A 16,699-nucleotide genomic window follows, 5' to 3' on the forward strand; every position below is an offset into this window, starting at 1 on the left:
TTTCTTGTTCATGTTTTACTAAATTGCTTTTATTTTATAACATTATTGTTGTGGAATTTTAAAGGTCCATGCCCAAAAAAACAAAAACGTAGGTGGGACAGAAAGGTTCTTTTCAAACTGCTTAACAGTTGAAAAAGCAAGAAGAAAGTGGACGTTGACGGTGGATTGAAATATATAAAGAACTGAAGTTCTTAGTCACGATTTCTCTTTTTTCATTTTAAAGTTTGAATACATAATATTGAGAAGATATTGTTCTACTCTGCTGGAAAACAGAAATAAACATATTCTTTAACTTTAAATTTTGATTGACAAAAGTACTAGAACATAACTTTTGAAGTTAATTTTCAAGATTTTTTATTTCACTGCCTGAATGGAATATAGCAAACATGAGCTTATGTATGTATGAACTTATGTACAAACCAGTACAGGAAAAGAAAATAGAAAAATGCAGCAACTTCAAGCAGAAGCCGAGCCAAAATTTAAAGTTTACGGATTCTAAATTTGTCAAACTGAACCTACATTAAATGGATTTCCAGCAACATCGAACCCATAGCTAATGATCTGGCTCCGCCCCTGACTGCAAGTCAGCTGGTAGTTTATTTAAGCTTCTTCTCGAACTTTTCTTTTAAACAATCTTCTTGTTTGGAAGGAGGAATGCTATGAAAAAAGAGGCAAATTGCTGAGATATCATCCATGGGAATGCCCCTTCTTTTGCGTTTCCATGCACAGATTGCACTCTCCACCAACCTTTTAGCTGCATCTTCCCTTTCTGGTGTTGAAGAAACTATTTCCACTGCTTCTTGGTTTGAGAGGACATCCCAAACCTAATCAATATGAACAATGAGTTATTGTCAATTTCATTACTTATAAATACTCACTCCATTCATTTTATATATCGGCGTTGAAGAAAAACACATGCCTGACATTTTTATGGCTAAAAAAGCAGGTTAAAAAGGAACTTTCAAGTTAAAGAATTCCAAACCTTAGAAATGTGTCATTTAATGGAATCGACTAAAGAGGAAAGAGCATCAGATAAATTGAGACAGAGGGAATACAAATTAAGTGTTGCTCCCAAGGCCCTGGATTCGAGGCAATCAATTTGCATGAATCCAGGAGCGGGGTTGGGGGAAATTAGCACCTCGGAGCATCACTTTAATTTGATAAAAGGTCTACAAGTATCTCATGTAAGATGCAATTTGAACATCTTGGTAAAGATCTAGTTAATTCATTATGTGACTTACATGTTAAGTTTAGTTATTTCATAGTTAAACCAGTCATTATGCAGTAATTCCAGGACTAAGGAACAGGTTCATTGGCACCATTATAAGGAGAGTAATACATACCCCATCTGTTGCCAAAATGGCAAACTGATCTCTTTGGGTTATGCTTCTGGATGTCAATTCAGGTTCAGAAATAAGGCCAAAGTCCTTTAAGTAGTAATCACCAAAGGCTCTTGAAATTGCTAATCCAGGTCCTTCTATTGTTCCTCTGTTGGGCATCCAGACTCTGTACACCCCTGGTTCATCGTCGCATGATAAAACCCTGCCTCTTGACTGCATTATTCGCTCGCTTTCCCCTGTAATCATTAAAGACGTTTTAGTCTTTTGGAAAATGCTTAAATTACGTATGGTAATGAAAACACAATATTATGTGAACATGGAAAAGAGCTTACGAGGTAAGTTGGGTTTGAGGTCAACGGTTAGCTGAACTGGTCCCAATCTACCATCATCATCTGTTGTTGCCAATACAGCTCGAGAATCTCCAACGTTTGCTACTACCAGTAGATCACCCTGAAGTAGGTCACATATAGAAGTTTTCAGACAGGAGACAAGTAGTTGGCAGCTAAATATACTATTATAAAACTGAAGAAAGAAAAAAAGGAAAACTAGATCCAATTTTCTTCACCAGAATCAATTTACTGAAGGAAAAGGGGAACATCTTCAAGCATTACAAGTTTCAAACTTATATTGTGAGAATGTAAACATGGATTGGGATTATCAAGTCAATAGGGCAACTCGGTGCACAACGCATCCCGCGTTCACGCAGGGTCCGGGGAAGGGCCACACCCCAAAGGGTGTGATGTAGACAGTCTACCCTAATGCAAGCATTAGTGGTTGCTTCCACGGCTCGAACTCATGACTTATAGGTCACACGGGGACAACTTTACCATTGCTCCGAGGCTCCGGGATTATCAAATCAATACATAAAGTAAACATTTTTAGTAAATTATAGCCACTGTTACAGGCACCATATATTTAACCTATCTTGGAAGCAAACTACTTGCCTGTCTAACGAGTGTTAGAGCTGTTGTACCACTGTAGAAAGAGTCAGCATAGTGCTCGAGTTCTTGATCGATGGTGGAACAAGTCTCAAAGTAAGATTGCTTCCAAATGTCAAACTGGAAACAGCTTCTATCTATTCCAATTCCATCACCATCTATGTAGTTGACAACTCTTTTCTGCCAATTATGAAGTAAAGCTGGTGGCATCAATTTTCTGACTCTTTTAGCAACAAGATGACCCCAAGGACCATGCCCATCAAACACTCCACAGAAGATCATGTCATCTTGGCATCCAAAATCCTAAAATACAAAACATATAAACCTCATAATATTCTTGTTTTTATATCCATATGTTGAGAAGTTACAACGAATATTGCTAAAGATCATACCTCCCATACTATAAATCTATCTTGATTGATACCCTTCTTCCCTCCTTTGGAGAAAAAAGAAACCGAATTCTTAGAGCCACATGCTACACAGCCAGATGAAGTTAACATCAGCTCATTCTTTTTGGCTTCCTTTGCCAGTGTATTCGCAACTTCCCTTCCGAAATCATGTCCACTCTTCCTTCCATTTTTGATTGCTAGACTTTTCTTGAAACCATTAAAAACAGAAGAGAACTGCACCATTTCTTTGTTCTTGACTAGTCCTGCAGATAAAATCAAATATACAGTTATGAAGACATTGGATTTCCTGTGACTCCAATGAAGAAAATAACCAAACAAATAAGTAAGAGAACACCTTAACATGTTATAGAAAATGAAGTTTTGGTCGTCGAATTAGAACTTAAAACAAATTTTAATCCATTGTATTTCTTGTGTTCAACTTATTTATCCTTCATTCTATAAGACACAAGTGATTTATCCCCTATGAAAAAAGTGTCAACCAAATTGTGCAAACTTTTTCCACCCTCTAGACCAAGGGGCGGATCTATAGTATTAGGTATGAGTTCACGTAATCCAGTACTTCTGTATTTATATTAAGAAATTCATTAAATGTATAAGCATATTTAGCTTGAAACCCACATGCTCAAATCCTGGATTAAACCGCTTCCATTAGTAGGTCCAGAACCCCCCCCCCCCCCCCAAACACACACACACACACAAAACAATCTCTTTATGCAAGAACAAGATGTATCTATTAATTGTCCTTCTAAGGCATACTTGTTATATTTTGGCTAAAAAGAGAGAGAGATACTAGTTCAAGATTGAAGAGAATACTTCTAAATTATAAGGAGAACTTAAAATTCTATCAAATATTTCAAACTGCTCAACAACAAAAACATATGGAGTACTACACTAGAGTAATAAATAATCTCCAACCCAAACTTCCATTAGTTCATTTCCTCTCTGTCTCGACAGTTTAAAAAGAAAAAAACGAATTACTCGATCAAGACTTAGGAGCAAACACAACAAAGGAGTAAGTTATTACGTACTATCTTGTTTCTTTTGGCAGCACTTATCAAAGTAATAAATGTGATTAGCTTTAAAACACCTTTAAAACTTTAGCTTTAGAGGCCATAATTTTCCTTAAAATACAATATCTAGTATTCCACTGAAATAAACCCAAATATAACAGGACGAACATATAGAATTCATATATAAAGCCAACCCAATTAGTTCGATCAAGACTAAAAAGCCAAGTTCACGTATACTCTTTATAGCTAAACGTGTCATACTGTCATAATGAATAACAAACATCAATAACCAAATTTTCTAAACAAAATCCAAAAATGTTAGTCTTTTCGTTGTGACATAGTCAGTTCGGAATACGAAGGTCAAACTAACTAATTTTTAATTTGAATTTGGACCTATGCAAAGTTGTTAAAATAAAATTTACACGTTTGCATAAACACAATATATCAAAGAATAACTTTTTTGATTCTCCAAATAGTAATTGTATCCTGTAAAGTGGAACAGAGGGAGTACCTTTCTTTGGCCAAGCAATTATTTTCTCTTCTTGGTCGGTATATGTATTCAGATTACGAAATCCTGGCAAGCCTTAGGAAGCACACAGGTCTCCGGCAGAGCTCCGGCGAAACTCCGGCGACAAAAACTGATCGGCGATGAAGAAGAAGACGGAGAAGCTTTAAGCAACTTCTGCTCCATTCTTGACTCTTCATTTATCAAGAGTTGCAGTCTCATATATATATATATGGCGCCTTCGATGCATGCCAATTTTTTTTTAATCGAAGCACTAAATTACTAAAACACCCTTTGCAAAATCACTAAACTAAGATCGTGGGAGGGGTATTTACGTCATTTTATCACTTTGACCTTTGAATTTTTCCTTTTTCTTGTTTATTTATATCGTTGGGGTCAGTAAATTTTGCAGGAGCATATAGTTTAAGATATCAAATTAATACTGGCCATGCATTGTTATTACTTGTTTAACAACTAACCAAAAATAATAATATTAAATTAATGAATATAAAATTTGACAATGGCGTACAATGAAATTGATTAATTAATAGGCTTGGTAATTAGATATAGTATCTTTATGGTTCTAAATAGATGAAAATTTAGTACGTTATTGCATAGTAGTTGATCAGAATAATTTATTCCTTAGAATAATAAACATTATCGTTCTACTTAAAAGAAATGAAAATGTTCTTATTAAATAAACGTAGGTACTATTTGACATTCTCCATATAATTGGTTCGGCGGTTCATTAACGTTAAACTATGTTCATTGTTGATGATTATCTCATTTATGTCTTTGTTTCTTTGTCGTACTATACTAGAATGACAAATTAAAAAACAGGTGGCGTTTGGTTTAAAAATAAGTGAATTTTTATTGGACTTCCTTTTTTTTTTTTTGGAAATTTTTTTTTCCGTAGTGTGCCTTTATTTTCTAACCCTACCTAAATTCTCAAGCTCGTCTTTTATCAAGTTGCTTATCTGAAATTTAGTTCAACATAAAAATCTCATAATTAAAAGGAGTAAATGAATAAAAAAATCGAGTCAACCTCCAAAATTGACTACTCGTTGCAAATATACTTTTGTTGGGAGGGAGAGTAAGGAGGGCAGAGCCAACGTGGACTCATTTGAACCTATAACTTTTAATCTATATCTGAATTTATTTATGTAAAACCTACTGGAATTGTTGAAAAAATTGAATTATAAACACATAACTTAAACAAGATGGTGAGTTTAGTTGTTGGAACCTGAGTCATGAATCCATAAAATTAATCAGTCCGGGCAGTACGGTGTACAAGGTATTTCGTGTTCACGGAGGGTTCGGGGAAGGGGCGCACCCCAAGGGATGTAATGTAAACAGTCTAACCTGATGCAAGTATTAACACGGTGCTTCCACGCACGGCTCGAACCTGCGATTTATAGGTCACACAAAGACAACTTTACCGTTGTTTGAAGGCTCCTTCCAGAGAGATCAATCAGCAACTTGGAAAAATGCATATGCCATGTTTAACAAGTGGAATTGAGTGAGGATACAACAGTCTTGAGGTTGAGGGACCAAAAGTAGTAGTAATTGCTACATTATAAAGATAGAAATGGACAGCAAAACATGAAGAGATGTATCAATTGGGGAAGCCAAGAGCCAGTTGAGCATGTTGTATATCACAATCTAATCAGAATAGGGCAGTAATGTCATGTAATTGCACCTTTATTATTTAGAAGATACCCTACAATACAAGGCATTTATTTGGAATTATGTCCCTCTCAAATATGATGTCACAAGGTGCATTTATTTCATGTACCATACCATAAGAATGTTCTTAAAACAATGATATAATGTTAAGAGTTGTCATGTTCTTAGAGCGTTTGAGCATTTTCCAGTAAAAGTTTAGGCGTACTCGGTGTAATATCAAATAATACTAGTAATTTATTATTGTTAAGTCATAATTAAGGTGAGAATGTATATTAATTAATTATAAAAGGGAACCTTGGAGAAACGGTAAAGTTATTTTCATTCGACCTATAGGCTAAGGGTTCGAGCCGTAAAAGCAGACAATGGATTGTTGCATTAAGGTAGGTTGTCTACATTACACCCTTGGGGGTGCGACCCTTCCCAGAATTCTTAGTGAATACGGGATACATTGTGCACCAAGCTGCCCTTGTATGATTTAATGATAAAAGTGTATATGAAAACATATGTCATATATTTATTAGTTTAGTATAAACGGCAGAATGCACGCAAGTTTTTACCCCCATTTTCCTATATAAAAATCAAAGTACTAATTCAAGGTCAATGTGTTGCTAAAAGTAAATAAACTGCCTTCTTATACATACTTTTTCTGTATCCTGGACTGTTTCAAGAATCTACTGAATCTATTCAACTCTTCAAATGGATTTGGCTTTGCCAAGACATTTACCAGCTTCCCTTGTATATACTATGATAATGAGAAAGAAACTATTTTCAAAATAAATTCACTTACATTAGGCCTAACATTTGGAGGACGTTTCGAATTTGAAAGCGGTTCGATTTTGCTTTAATTTTAGAATAAATTTTGCTTTAACAAGCCATTGTAGTGTTTGGATTAAGATTTGGAAGAACAGTACTGGTTTGATTTAGAAGAAATTGATGCATGGTTCGTCTCGGAAAAGAAAAAGGGAAAAGGGCCAAATATACCCCTGTATTTTTGAAAAATATTTAAATATACATTATACTATGAGTCCAAATATACTCATGTCGCTATACTTTGGGTTAAAATATACCTCTCATTTAAATGGAGTGACACGTGTCATCGTCTTATTGGTCAATTCTAAATATCTCCTAATTAATTAAAAAGACTCATACCCATAACCATACAATTACCCATACCCGAAAAGCAATTTTCTAAAGTAATTTTTTTTGTAAAATTTGAAAAAACTGAAATTGTTTTTACTAAAAACTGAAAAAAACGAAAATATTTTTTTTTTCAGTTTTTACAAAAAAATTGCTTTAAAAAAACTGAAAAAACTGAAAATTATTTTCTAAAGCAATTTTTTTTGTAAAAATTGAAAAAAAAACTAAAATTATTTTTACTAAAAACTGAAAAAAACGAAAATATTTTTTTTTCAATTTTTACAAAAATAATTATTTTAAAAAAACTGAAAAATATTTTCTAAAGTAATTTTTTTGTAAAAACTAAAAAAACTGAAATTATTTTTACTAAAAAATGAAATAAAGGAAAATATTTTTTTTTCAATTTTTTTAAAAAAAAATAAAATTTAAGTTTTTTTCAGTTTTGAAAACGAGCTTATCCCTTGTGTGAAGTTCCTCGAATCAATTTCTTCTGCGGCCTGGTTAGTTGTAGCATAGCAGCTTGTAGGCTAAATACTTGAGCTGCTTCTTGCTGGATCTTCCTAGAAAATTCTGAATATTTAGTAAAAACAAATTTAATTTTTTTTCAGTTTTTGCAAAAATATTTCTTTAGAAAATATTTTTCAGTTTTTTTTAAAGCAATATTTTATGTAAAAACTGAAAAAAAAAATATTTTTGTTTCTTTCAGTTTTTAGTAAAATAAAAATTAATTTTTTTTCAGTTTTTACAAAAAAAAAAAAAAATTACTTTAGAAAATTACTTTTCGGGTATGGGTAATGGGTATGGTTACGAGTATGAGTCTTTTTAATTAATTAGGAGATATTTAGAATTGGCCAATAGAACGATGACACGTATCACTCCGTTTAAATGAGGGGTATATTTGAACCCAAAATATAATGACAGGAGTATATTTGAACTCATAGTATAACGAAGGATATATTTAAATATTTTTTGAAAGTACAGGGGTATATTTGACCTTTTTCCCAAAGAAAAATCATAATATATGGTACTAAACTTTGATGCAAGTAAAATTAACAGTTTAAATCTTGAATCCTTTTAGCGAAATTCCTAGCTATGTCACGGTAGCCAACCAATACTTTGCAGCAACTTGAAGCATAAATAAACCAGCTATTGCCCAACTGCTGATGAAGCTAATTTTGCAGCTAAGAAATTAACAACAATATTGAATTTGGAAACCAAGCATATGACGTGTTCTCTTAATTTAGATAGAAGATGTAAATTCTTAGATAACCTTTGACACAAAAGAAAGTAGAAATAACAAGCAGATTAAGGGACCCTTGGCTTATGAATACTGTATTAATTTAAGGATAATGAGTTGATATAGATCGTAATTCTCTGCTTAATGCTAAAAGCCTTAAACAGAAAGAAATAGCATCATATAAAGAAAAAAGGCACAATATTTATTAAAAAAATAACATGGTAATAGCATGATAGGCTAAAATAGTCAGAATGGTTGAATCTGAAGACAATACGCACAATATTATTGGAAAAACTCAATAATAGCATTTTGCTAACAGTCATTGCATTAATATGTTGTTTTTCTCAAACAATACAAAGCATAAGCAAGAGAAAATATGTCTCAGGGCGATCTTTTTAAGTAACTGACAAAAACCAAAGGTTCATATTCAGAATTGCAGGTATAGGTTTCAGATCTTTTTTTCCTTTTCTTCTTTTCCACCTTATCTTAAGCCGAAGGTCTATCGGAAACAGTCTCTCTACCTCTCCGGGTAGGGGTAAGGTCTGCGTACACACTACCCTCCCCAAACCCCAGTTGTGGGATTATACTGGGTATGTTGTTGTAGGTTTCAGATATAAGTACTACCTACTGATAAATTGATCTTTAGAGTCGTTGTAGTCATAGATGGACAAATTATACAATAGAGTAGGAAGACAGCATAAACATTTTCCTGTATTTACTTATTGACCTCATTCTCCATTAATCACCTACAGGAAAGGCTTGAATCTTGAATTTATCGACAATTAGAGGTGTTGGTTATGATAAGCAGAGCTATAATCTGATAAGCTAAAACATAGCAAAGCTGGAAAATTTGATACTGTAACAAAAAGGACAATCTTACTGTTTTAAAATGATAGTTAAACCTTAATGTAAACCCCTCCCTCGTCAAATCAGTATGCAAATAGTTACTCAGATCATCTACTCATCTAATGTTCAGAAACTCAACTGAGATATACAGTCAACAAAATAAATCTCAAATATCAGGATCTGCTCAAGAAAAATATATAGAGAGAGACAGAGATTCAGGCCTCTGCACAAACACAAGATACCGTTCAATAGAAGCACCACAACATGTCCACGGAAGCAGATGAATTCCTGTGCAAGCATCAGAACAATGTCAGTTTGGTATTATGAGGCACTATAAGAAATTGATGCAAAGCCAGAAACTGATGTCTTGTGCCATTTACAATTAATTCTATAATTAACTAAACCAAATTTTGTTTTCTGTGTGTGTGGAGAGGCGGGTGCATCATTGATACTACTGCGGATGATCCATTCCTACTGTATCAAGAGTTCAGTAAGCATCCGCTTCGTCTATAGTTACCTTCTTAAGCGATAAGTACTGATAAATCTCGATTTTAGGAGTCTCTGTAGTCATAATCAAGGAGATAGATGACATAAACTCTTTTCCAGAATTAGAGCAGCTTTACCTTCACATTGCTTTAAAATGTAAAGCATAGAAGAAGAACCAACAATAATACTAGATGAGTTCACACTGAAATTAGCTCATGATTCAGAGAAGATGGACACATATAAAACTTTGTTTTGAAGACTGCATATGCCCAAAGTTAACTATTCTTCTTCCTTAAAGCACCACCATCTTATAATGTTGAATTGACATAAATCCAAGTATGATATGTACGAGTAACTCCTTTTTACGTAATACAGTTTACCACGGTATATTTTCTGATGAAGTAATCACTGTATATTTCTCCAGGAAGGAAGAATATTTTTTAAAGGATTTCCTCAGGAAGGAAGAATTACCATTCACAAGACTGTACGGATCAGTGGCATTCATCTTATTGAATCAAATATGGGGACCAAATTAAAAAATCACTTTGAAAAATATATAAAAATGAACAAGAAAACCCGGGAATATTCTTGGAATATTTGTATACAGCATTATCTCAAGCATTATGCAATATATTAACCCTCACCTCCCTTGCCAAAGGAAGGAGAGACAAGACTATTCATGAAGGTTTGAGCCTCATACATATAGGAGTTATATCAACCATCAAATCCCTCGGTGTTATATCAACCATCAAATCCCTCGGATTGCTTAAAAACATCATGCACAGAAGTGGTCTGCTTTACTTGAGTTGACTGTGAGATTAACTCACGAATTTTTTTTTAACTCATGATTCAAAGAAGAGAGTAAACATCTAAAGCTATTCCTTTCAAGACTGCATATACTCACAACTTGAACTGTTCTTTTTTCCTCAAAGCACCGTCATTCTGTAATGCTGGGCAATTCGCTAATCCAAGTTTTTCCTTATCATGTAATACAGTTAGGGGTCTTTTGGTTACAGGAATTAGAAAACAATCATGGTCTAAAATTCGAGATTATTTTATCCAGCGTTTGGTTGGATTTTTGTTCCAGTATAAGCAATACCAGGATTATGTTGTACTCAATTCTGGTATTATTTCAGACTATATTCAACATGGGTTTCGAATACGAGGATTAGAAATCTTTGGATAAAACACCTGAAAGAGTAAAATATCCTTGATTACCTCTTTCTTTTTTTATTATTTACTTTAAAGATTAGGGTAAATTATAAAGAAAACTTTATCCAACTTAACACCAAATGCATGCTTTTCATCATACACCATGTATCCCATTTTCAATGCAATAAACCAAACATTCATCACCCCTTAATCACTGTTATCTTTTCTTCAGGAAAAATTACCATCACTAAACTCTATGACACAAAAGTATTCCTATTTACAAAACTCTATGGGGTCAATACCATTCAAATAATTAAAAATCAATAACAAATCGCAAAAAAAGTTCATGTAGTACCTGTATATAGCATCATCTCAGAAAGTGGGAGGAACAAGACTCTCCCTGAAGGTTCTAGTTCCAGCTCTATACGAGATAGTAGGAGTTCTATCATCCGTTATATCCCTCCACTGATCCTCTCTCCTATTGTAGACAATCAAACTTGCACATACATCTAGTACAACATCATCCTCACTCATTAAACACAATGGTATCAACTCAGCGAGATCCGGTCCTTTAACTTCATACCTGGTCCAAGACTCCTCAATCCCATAGCCTTTCATCGTCCAAATAGTATTCTTTATTGTCCAAATAGTATCTGTTTCTTCTGTTTCAGACAAAATACAAAGACACCCTCTGAGAGCCACAAGCTTACTGACCACATGTGTACCCTTGTCTATAGTAGTAGGTCCTGGCACCTCAAAAAATTTCTCTTCAAGTATATCAAAAGCAACAATTACAGGTGAATAGTCAGAACCTTCACTAGCCAACCAATGCAAAGCCCCATTTACCAAAACCCCATTTTCCCAAATCCCTCTTACGAAAACCCCATTTGCCACGTCAGGGGACCGGCCCTTTCAACCGAAACCCCAGAAGCACGGTCAGGAACTGCACAATCATTAGAATAGAGTCTCCCCCAAAGACTCTCTTTGCTCTGTAGTAGTCTCCTCCAAAGACCCTTTCTCACAGAGTACACAGCCACAGAAGTATTAAAAATATCAGGTGTATTATCAATACCAGTAGCATAATAAGAAAGTGTAACTACCTTATAATCATCACTACGAACATCATACCCTAGACCATACATTCTAAAGCCACGATGCCCAATTGAAGCATTAGCAGAATCTGGAATTCTATGGAACTCTAAGGTCGTGGGGTTAATTAAAAATGCAATTTGTTTGTCATTTACAGCCAAGACCAAGCCATTACAGGAGCCACCAACAGTAACCCAGTTGTCTGAAAGCTGCTGCTGAAAGTCAAGCTTTCTTGAAACGACACCATTTCCATTTTGGTTAAAGGTTAAAGCGTGAAGAGACTGAGAACGACAGACGGTAATGAGTTTTTCTTCTTCATATTTGTGGGAATGAAAAGTGAGGTGAGCTTTAATGAGTTTTGGAGCTGAGAGAATAGAGCACCACTGCTTTGATACGCACCTGGATTAGCCGATTAACTTCGCCGGCAGACGGGAGAGTATCTCAACTATGATTTCTTCAGGTAGTTTTTCAAATTTGGTCATCGCCATTGTTGGATTCGGAGGAGATTGGAATCAAAAAAACAATACCTAAATTAGGGAACCAAACGAAATGGGCTAAGCTGTTCGTAATTGGGCTTAGCCCATATTTATAGGTATGTTTACATAAATAGCCATCCGGATTCAATGTTGGCCAGTATATATAGATTATATATTAATTATACATGATTAAATACATATTATATATCCACCAGCTTTTCTAGTTTAAGTTGTTGGTTGGACGGTTATTTAAGTTAATTCTTCGCATTTCTTTATATCTACGTGACTTGTAATAGTTTGTAGAGATTTTATGCCACATGATAGATTTAGAATTGAATAAATAGAGGCTTTGTAGAGAACCAAAGCAAAATTAAAGTATTATAAAATCAATTTTCTACTTGCTCTTCACACTACTTAAAACATCAATATACGGATTGATAGTTTTTAAGTATCAGGACCCTAAAATTTAAGAAAATTAAATCAAGAAAAAGACAAGTAAAAGAAGAAAAGCTTTAGCACCTACAATATGCATGGTCTTGGATTCGACCATTTTTTGCTAAAAACTTATTTGCATCCGATGTATGGGGTCAAATTGTTATGAAATAAATGAGATAGATGAGAAGGAAGTAGGAAAACCTAAGAATATGTGGCTTAACTATATTAAAAAATGTGTTTAGTATCAGGAAAATATTTTTCCAATAATTTTTTTTTTTTTTGAAAATTTTCAGTTGTTTAGAATATATTTTCAGTTAATTTCCTCACACTTGAGCAGAGATCATTTCCTTCACAATATCTCAACTCCTTATTTTATATCGTTCTTTCAACCAATAACACATAGACATTATTGTTAAATTAGTACTCGCGCGATACGCGGTTGATATTAAAATAAATTTATCATAATAAATTTTATATATCAAAGTAACAAATATGTAAAAACTATCATTATTGAGTTTTAAAGCTCAAGTACTTGTCAGCTTGCAATGTGTTCAATTACTCCAGTTTCTCATATCAAAATTTTATTACTTAAGTTAAAAACATATTAATTAACTTTACCACTATAGAATATTAATTATATGAAAACACAAAATAAAAATATATAATTTGAATTGATCAATTAATAATCATTATGCAGTTTGCTAACAATATGATCAACCTCTAAATATTGTTTAATTACAAAAAATCAGTGAAATAAAAACAAACATGAAATGAAATGAAGGAAAATAAAGGTGTAAGAGTCATTCTCCACATTCTGAAGCCTTACTTTTGGAAGATTATTATCAATAATAATAAATCCTTCAGCTATTCAACTGCCCAGCTTGAAAGTCTCTCAAAAGCTGCAGAGACTGACGATAGAGATTGAGATCCATTCCATCTACATTTCGTCCAACTCGTGCCTTTAGAATGGCCTGAAATCAGAAATCAATGTGCTGAAATTCCGATATCTGATGCTCTTCTAACGGTTTGAAGGCAACCTTCAGAGACAAGAGGGGTTGCTCTGATGGTAAGCAACCTTCACCTCCAACCAAGAGGTTGTGAGTTCGAGTCACCCCAAGAGCAAGGTGGGGAGTTCTTGGAGGGAAGGATGCCGAGGGTCTATTGGAAACAACCTCTCTACCTCATGGTAGGAGTAAGGTCTGCGTACACACTACCCTCCCCAGACCCCACTAGAGGGATTATACTAGGTTGTTGTTGTTGTTGTTGTTCTAACGGTTTGAAGGCAAAGATAACAAAATAATCAGCTTATGCAAATAGACACTACTAGAACAAGCAGTGACATAGAGATCTAATTGTCATGTCTCATTCTATAATTTCGGCTTAACAGAACCAGTGTTTTCTCAGAGCTTCACAAAGATGAGTCACCATTTACCTCACATTTTGTGTTCTTTTTCCTGGGATAGGAAGTGGGTAATAACTAGATATTAGAATGGGAGTAATATTAAGATAAAAGAGACTGTAAGAAACTTAAAGCCGCTTGTGCCACGAAATGAATATTCAGGTTTTCATACCTCATGACCGGGTTCAAGATGCAGTTCTCCAATAAATTGGAAGATGGAACCAACGCGAAGATTGAGATTCAAGTGCCGTGTGTCAATTTCTAATGACGCATTCCTATCAACAATCACAGCAACAGCAGTCCCCACATTATATTCTTGTAGCCTAGAAGGAAAATAAAGAATAGCAAGCCTTGAGTATCAATTAACTTCCTTATGTTAGAAAAGTAAGTTCCTGAATAACTCACAAAAACCGCACTATGATGCTTCACCTCCTTGGTATAGGTAAGAACAATTTTAAGGGATAAGTGAAGCTGGGACGGGGTTAAATTACATATTAGTTCGCTGAGCTTGTTATTGACAAGCAGCACCCTAGATGGACGAACTAAAGGCGACCCTTTTGATCCCACAAGGACCTACTGGAACTTTTCACTGGACTACTGTAGAAAGGATACAACAACTACACCTCAATACCAAGCAAGTTAGGGTCAACTATATGAATCCTCACGGACTATGTCGCTCCATTTAAGCTAGATAAAGCAGCAAATATTCAATTAACAGGAAAATAGAAGGTAAGATTCTCTCCAGACTGACTAAACCAATGGGGCTAAATTGAGCAGAAGCTACTCAAAAGAGCTTCACTCGTGTTTGACAAAATTGTCACTCACTCATAATGTTTAGGGGAGAATTAGATATAATTTCAGCAAAAAGATAGATTGGCAGATCAATTAAAGACTATAGCAGGTAAAAATCAGAAATTTCAGGAAAGGCAAGGTAGATAAATAAGTGCTAGAAATGAGATAAGTATCATCATTGATATCGAAGACTGATTACCCACTTTCCAGTAACGCGAAGAGAGACCCCGTGTTTAAAGTATGGCGAAGATGGAACCAGCTCTTCCAAAGTAACCAAAGCACCAGAAGCTACTGTCGCCATTAAAAGCAACCGGAAGAAAGGATATTCAAGCTCCTGTTCGTTCCTACAAATTGCATCATGTATGATGAACATATAAGAACGATTTCATCTTTGAACTACCCCATTTTCGTTTTCCTATAGGCACATTTCTCCCTTCGTCAGAAAGTTATACTGCGTATGACATTTTTGACTTTTCTGAATCCCCTACTCAGAATTATTGGCTCCGCGACTGACACTGAGTAGGTATAATCATATAACTCTAGGTAGTCAACCCTCAATAATATCATACTAAAATCATCATAAACTAATATTCTCATCAAAATCACAGACCGTAAAACAATAAGAATAACGATGACATAATAGCAAAATGGTTATCAATCATAAACTAGTTTATGCCTCAATGTAACTCTAATAGCATATTTCAATTAAGCAATGTGACTGAGGGCCAATTCTAAGTATCCAAAGCATTTGGTAAGCCATTCTTTTTCATCCCAAATCGCTGTTTCAACGCATTATCAGGAGAAGTAGGAGCAATAAAGTTCACCGAGATAGCAAAAAATTTAAAAATAAAATAAACAAAAACTAAAAAAAGACTCTAACAAGATAAAACAAAATGGGGTTAGATGGGAATCAATTTTGCAATTATATTTCACTTCCAAAAAGGCTGGAAAATGCAATCTTGACAACTATTTTCGAAAGTAAAGAAGAGTTGGTATAAAAATGGCTAACCTCACTCTGTGTGTGTGTGTGTCGACTGCAGAGATGTAAAAAGATGGTAGCTTCGGCGTCGGGCAACCTTCGATACGGGTTTTGTTTCGTCTTCTACTTATAGAAAAACGTGTATTTACAATTCTCCCCCAATAGTTTTCTTCACTGTTGGAAGTCACCCATGCATTTTATGCATTGTTCATTTCCTTGTTTAGTCGCTCATGAAATACGTATAAGCCATCTCTTAAACCCCTATCAGCGTGAATCAACAACAACAAAACATACTCAGTATTATCCCACGCTGTGAGGTCTGGGGAGGATAGTGTGTACGCAAACCTTACCCATATCTTGTGAGGATACAAATGTTGTTTTCAATAGACCATCGGCTCAGGAAAGCATAAGCATCACATTAATAAAAATATAGACACGAAAGGACAGTACCAAAAAGCCATATAAAAGCAGAATAAAAATAACAAGATAGTAAGGTAATCAACAATAAAAGAAAACAACGGTTAGTCATAAAAACCTATACTACCAACAACAGAAAGCGAGACTGTGTATCAATACTACTTTTATGAACACTCTAGACTACCTACTCTACTACCCTAATCCTCGACATCCATATCTTCCTATCAAGGACCATGTCCTCGGTCAGCTGAAGTTGCGCCATGTCTTGCCTAATCACCTCTCCCCACCTCTTCTTTGGCCTACCTCTACCTCTCTGTAGGCCCTCCAATGTCAACCTCTCACACCTCCTCACCGAGGCGTTTGTG

At 34.7% G+C, this 16,699-nt stretch overlaps 2 protein-coding genes and 1 long non-coding RNA gene across 4 annotated transcripts; all 3 read right to left on the bottom strand.

The window, feature by feature from the left end:
* Positions 1-329: 329 nt before the first annotated feature.
* On the bottom strand, positions 330-4,405 carry LOC104093142 (probable protein phosphatase 2C 34). Of its 2 annotated transcripts, none has more exons than XM_018769771.3 (6): positions 4,282-4,405; positions 2,671-2,930; positions 2,285-2,581; positions 1,673-1,790; positions 1,344-1,576; positions 330-824 (listed from the first exon to the last, which is right to left on the bottom strand). In XM_018769771.3, the coding sequence occupies exons 2-6, from the start codon at positions 2,908-2,910 to the stop codon at positions 597-599; spliced, it is 1,116 nt and encodes a 371-aa protein (XP_018625287.1). In that variant the 5' UTR covers positions 2,911-2,930; positions 4,282-4,405; the 3' UTR covers positions 330-596. The 2 variants fall into 2 exon arrangements, with proteins under 2 accessions (XP_018625287.1, XP_009597152.1); XM_009598857.4 differs by having other exon boundaries at positions 4,210-4,405.
* A 4,691-nt stretch (positions 4,406-9,096) lies between these two features.
* LOC104093143 (uncharacterized) lies at positions 9,097-12,357 on the bottom strand. The gene is made up of 2 exons (XR_685576.4): positions 11,103-12,357; positions 9,097-9,397 (listed from the first exon to the last, which is right to left on the bottom strand). It is a non-coding gene; the product is annotated as an uncharacterized lncRNA (long non-coding RNA).
* Positions 12,358-13,399: 1,042 nt separating this feature from the next.
* On the bottom strand, positions 13,400-16,080 carry LOC104093144 (CST complex subunit TEN1). The gene is made up of 4 exons (XM_009598858.4): positions 15,948-16,080; positions 15,142-15,282; positions 14,319-14,469; positions 13,400-13,718 (listed from the first exon to the last, which is right to left on the bottom strand). Exons 2-4 carry the CDS (start codon positions 15,237-15,239, stop codon positions 13,608-13,610), a joined length of 360 nt encoding a protein of 119 aa, XP_009597153.1. The 5' UTR covers positions 15,240-15,282; positions 15,948-16,080; the 3' UTR covers positions 13,400-13,607.
* Between the last annotated feature and the right edge of the window lie 619 nt (positions 16,081-16,699).

Source organism: Nicotiana tomentosiformis, chromosome 9, assembly GCF_000390325.3.
Source record: "Nicotiana tomentosiformis chromosome 9, ASM39032v3, whole genome shotgun sequence".
Classification (NCBI taxonomy): domain Eukaryota; kingdom Viridiplantae; phylum Streptophyta; class Magnoliopsida; order Solanales; family Solanaceae; genus Nicotiana; species Nicotiana tomentosiformis.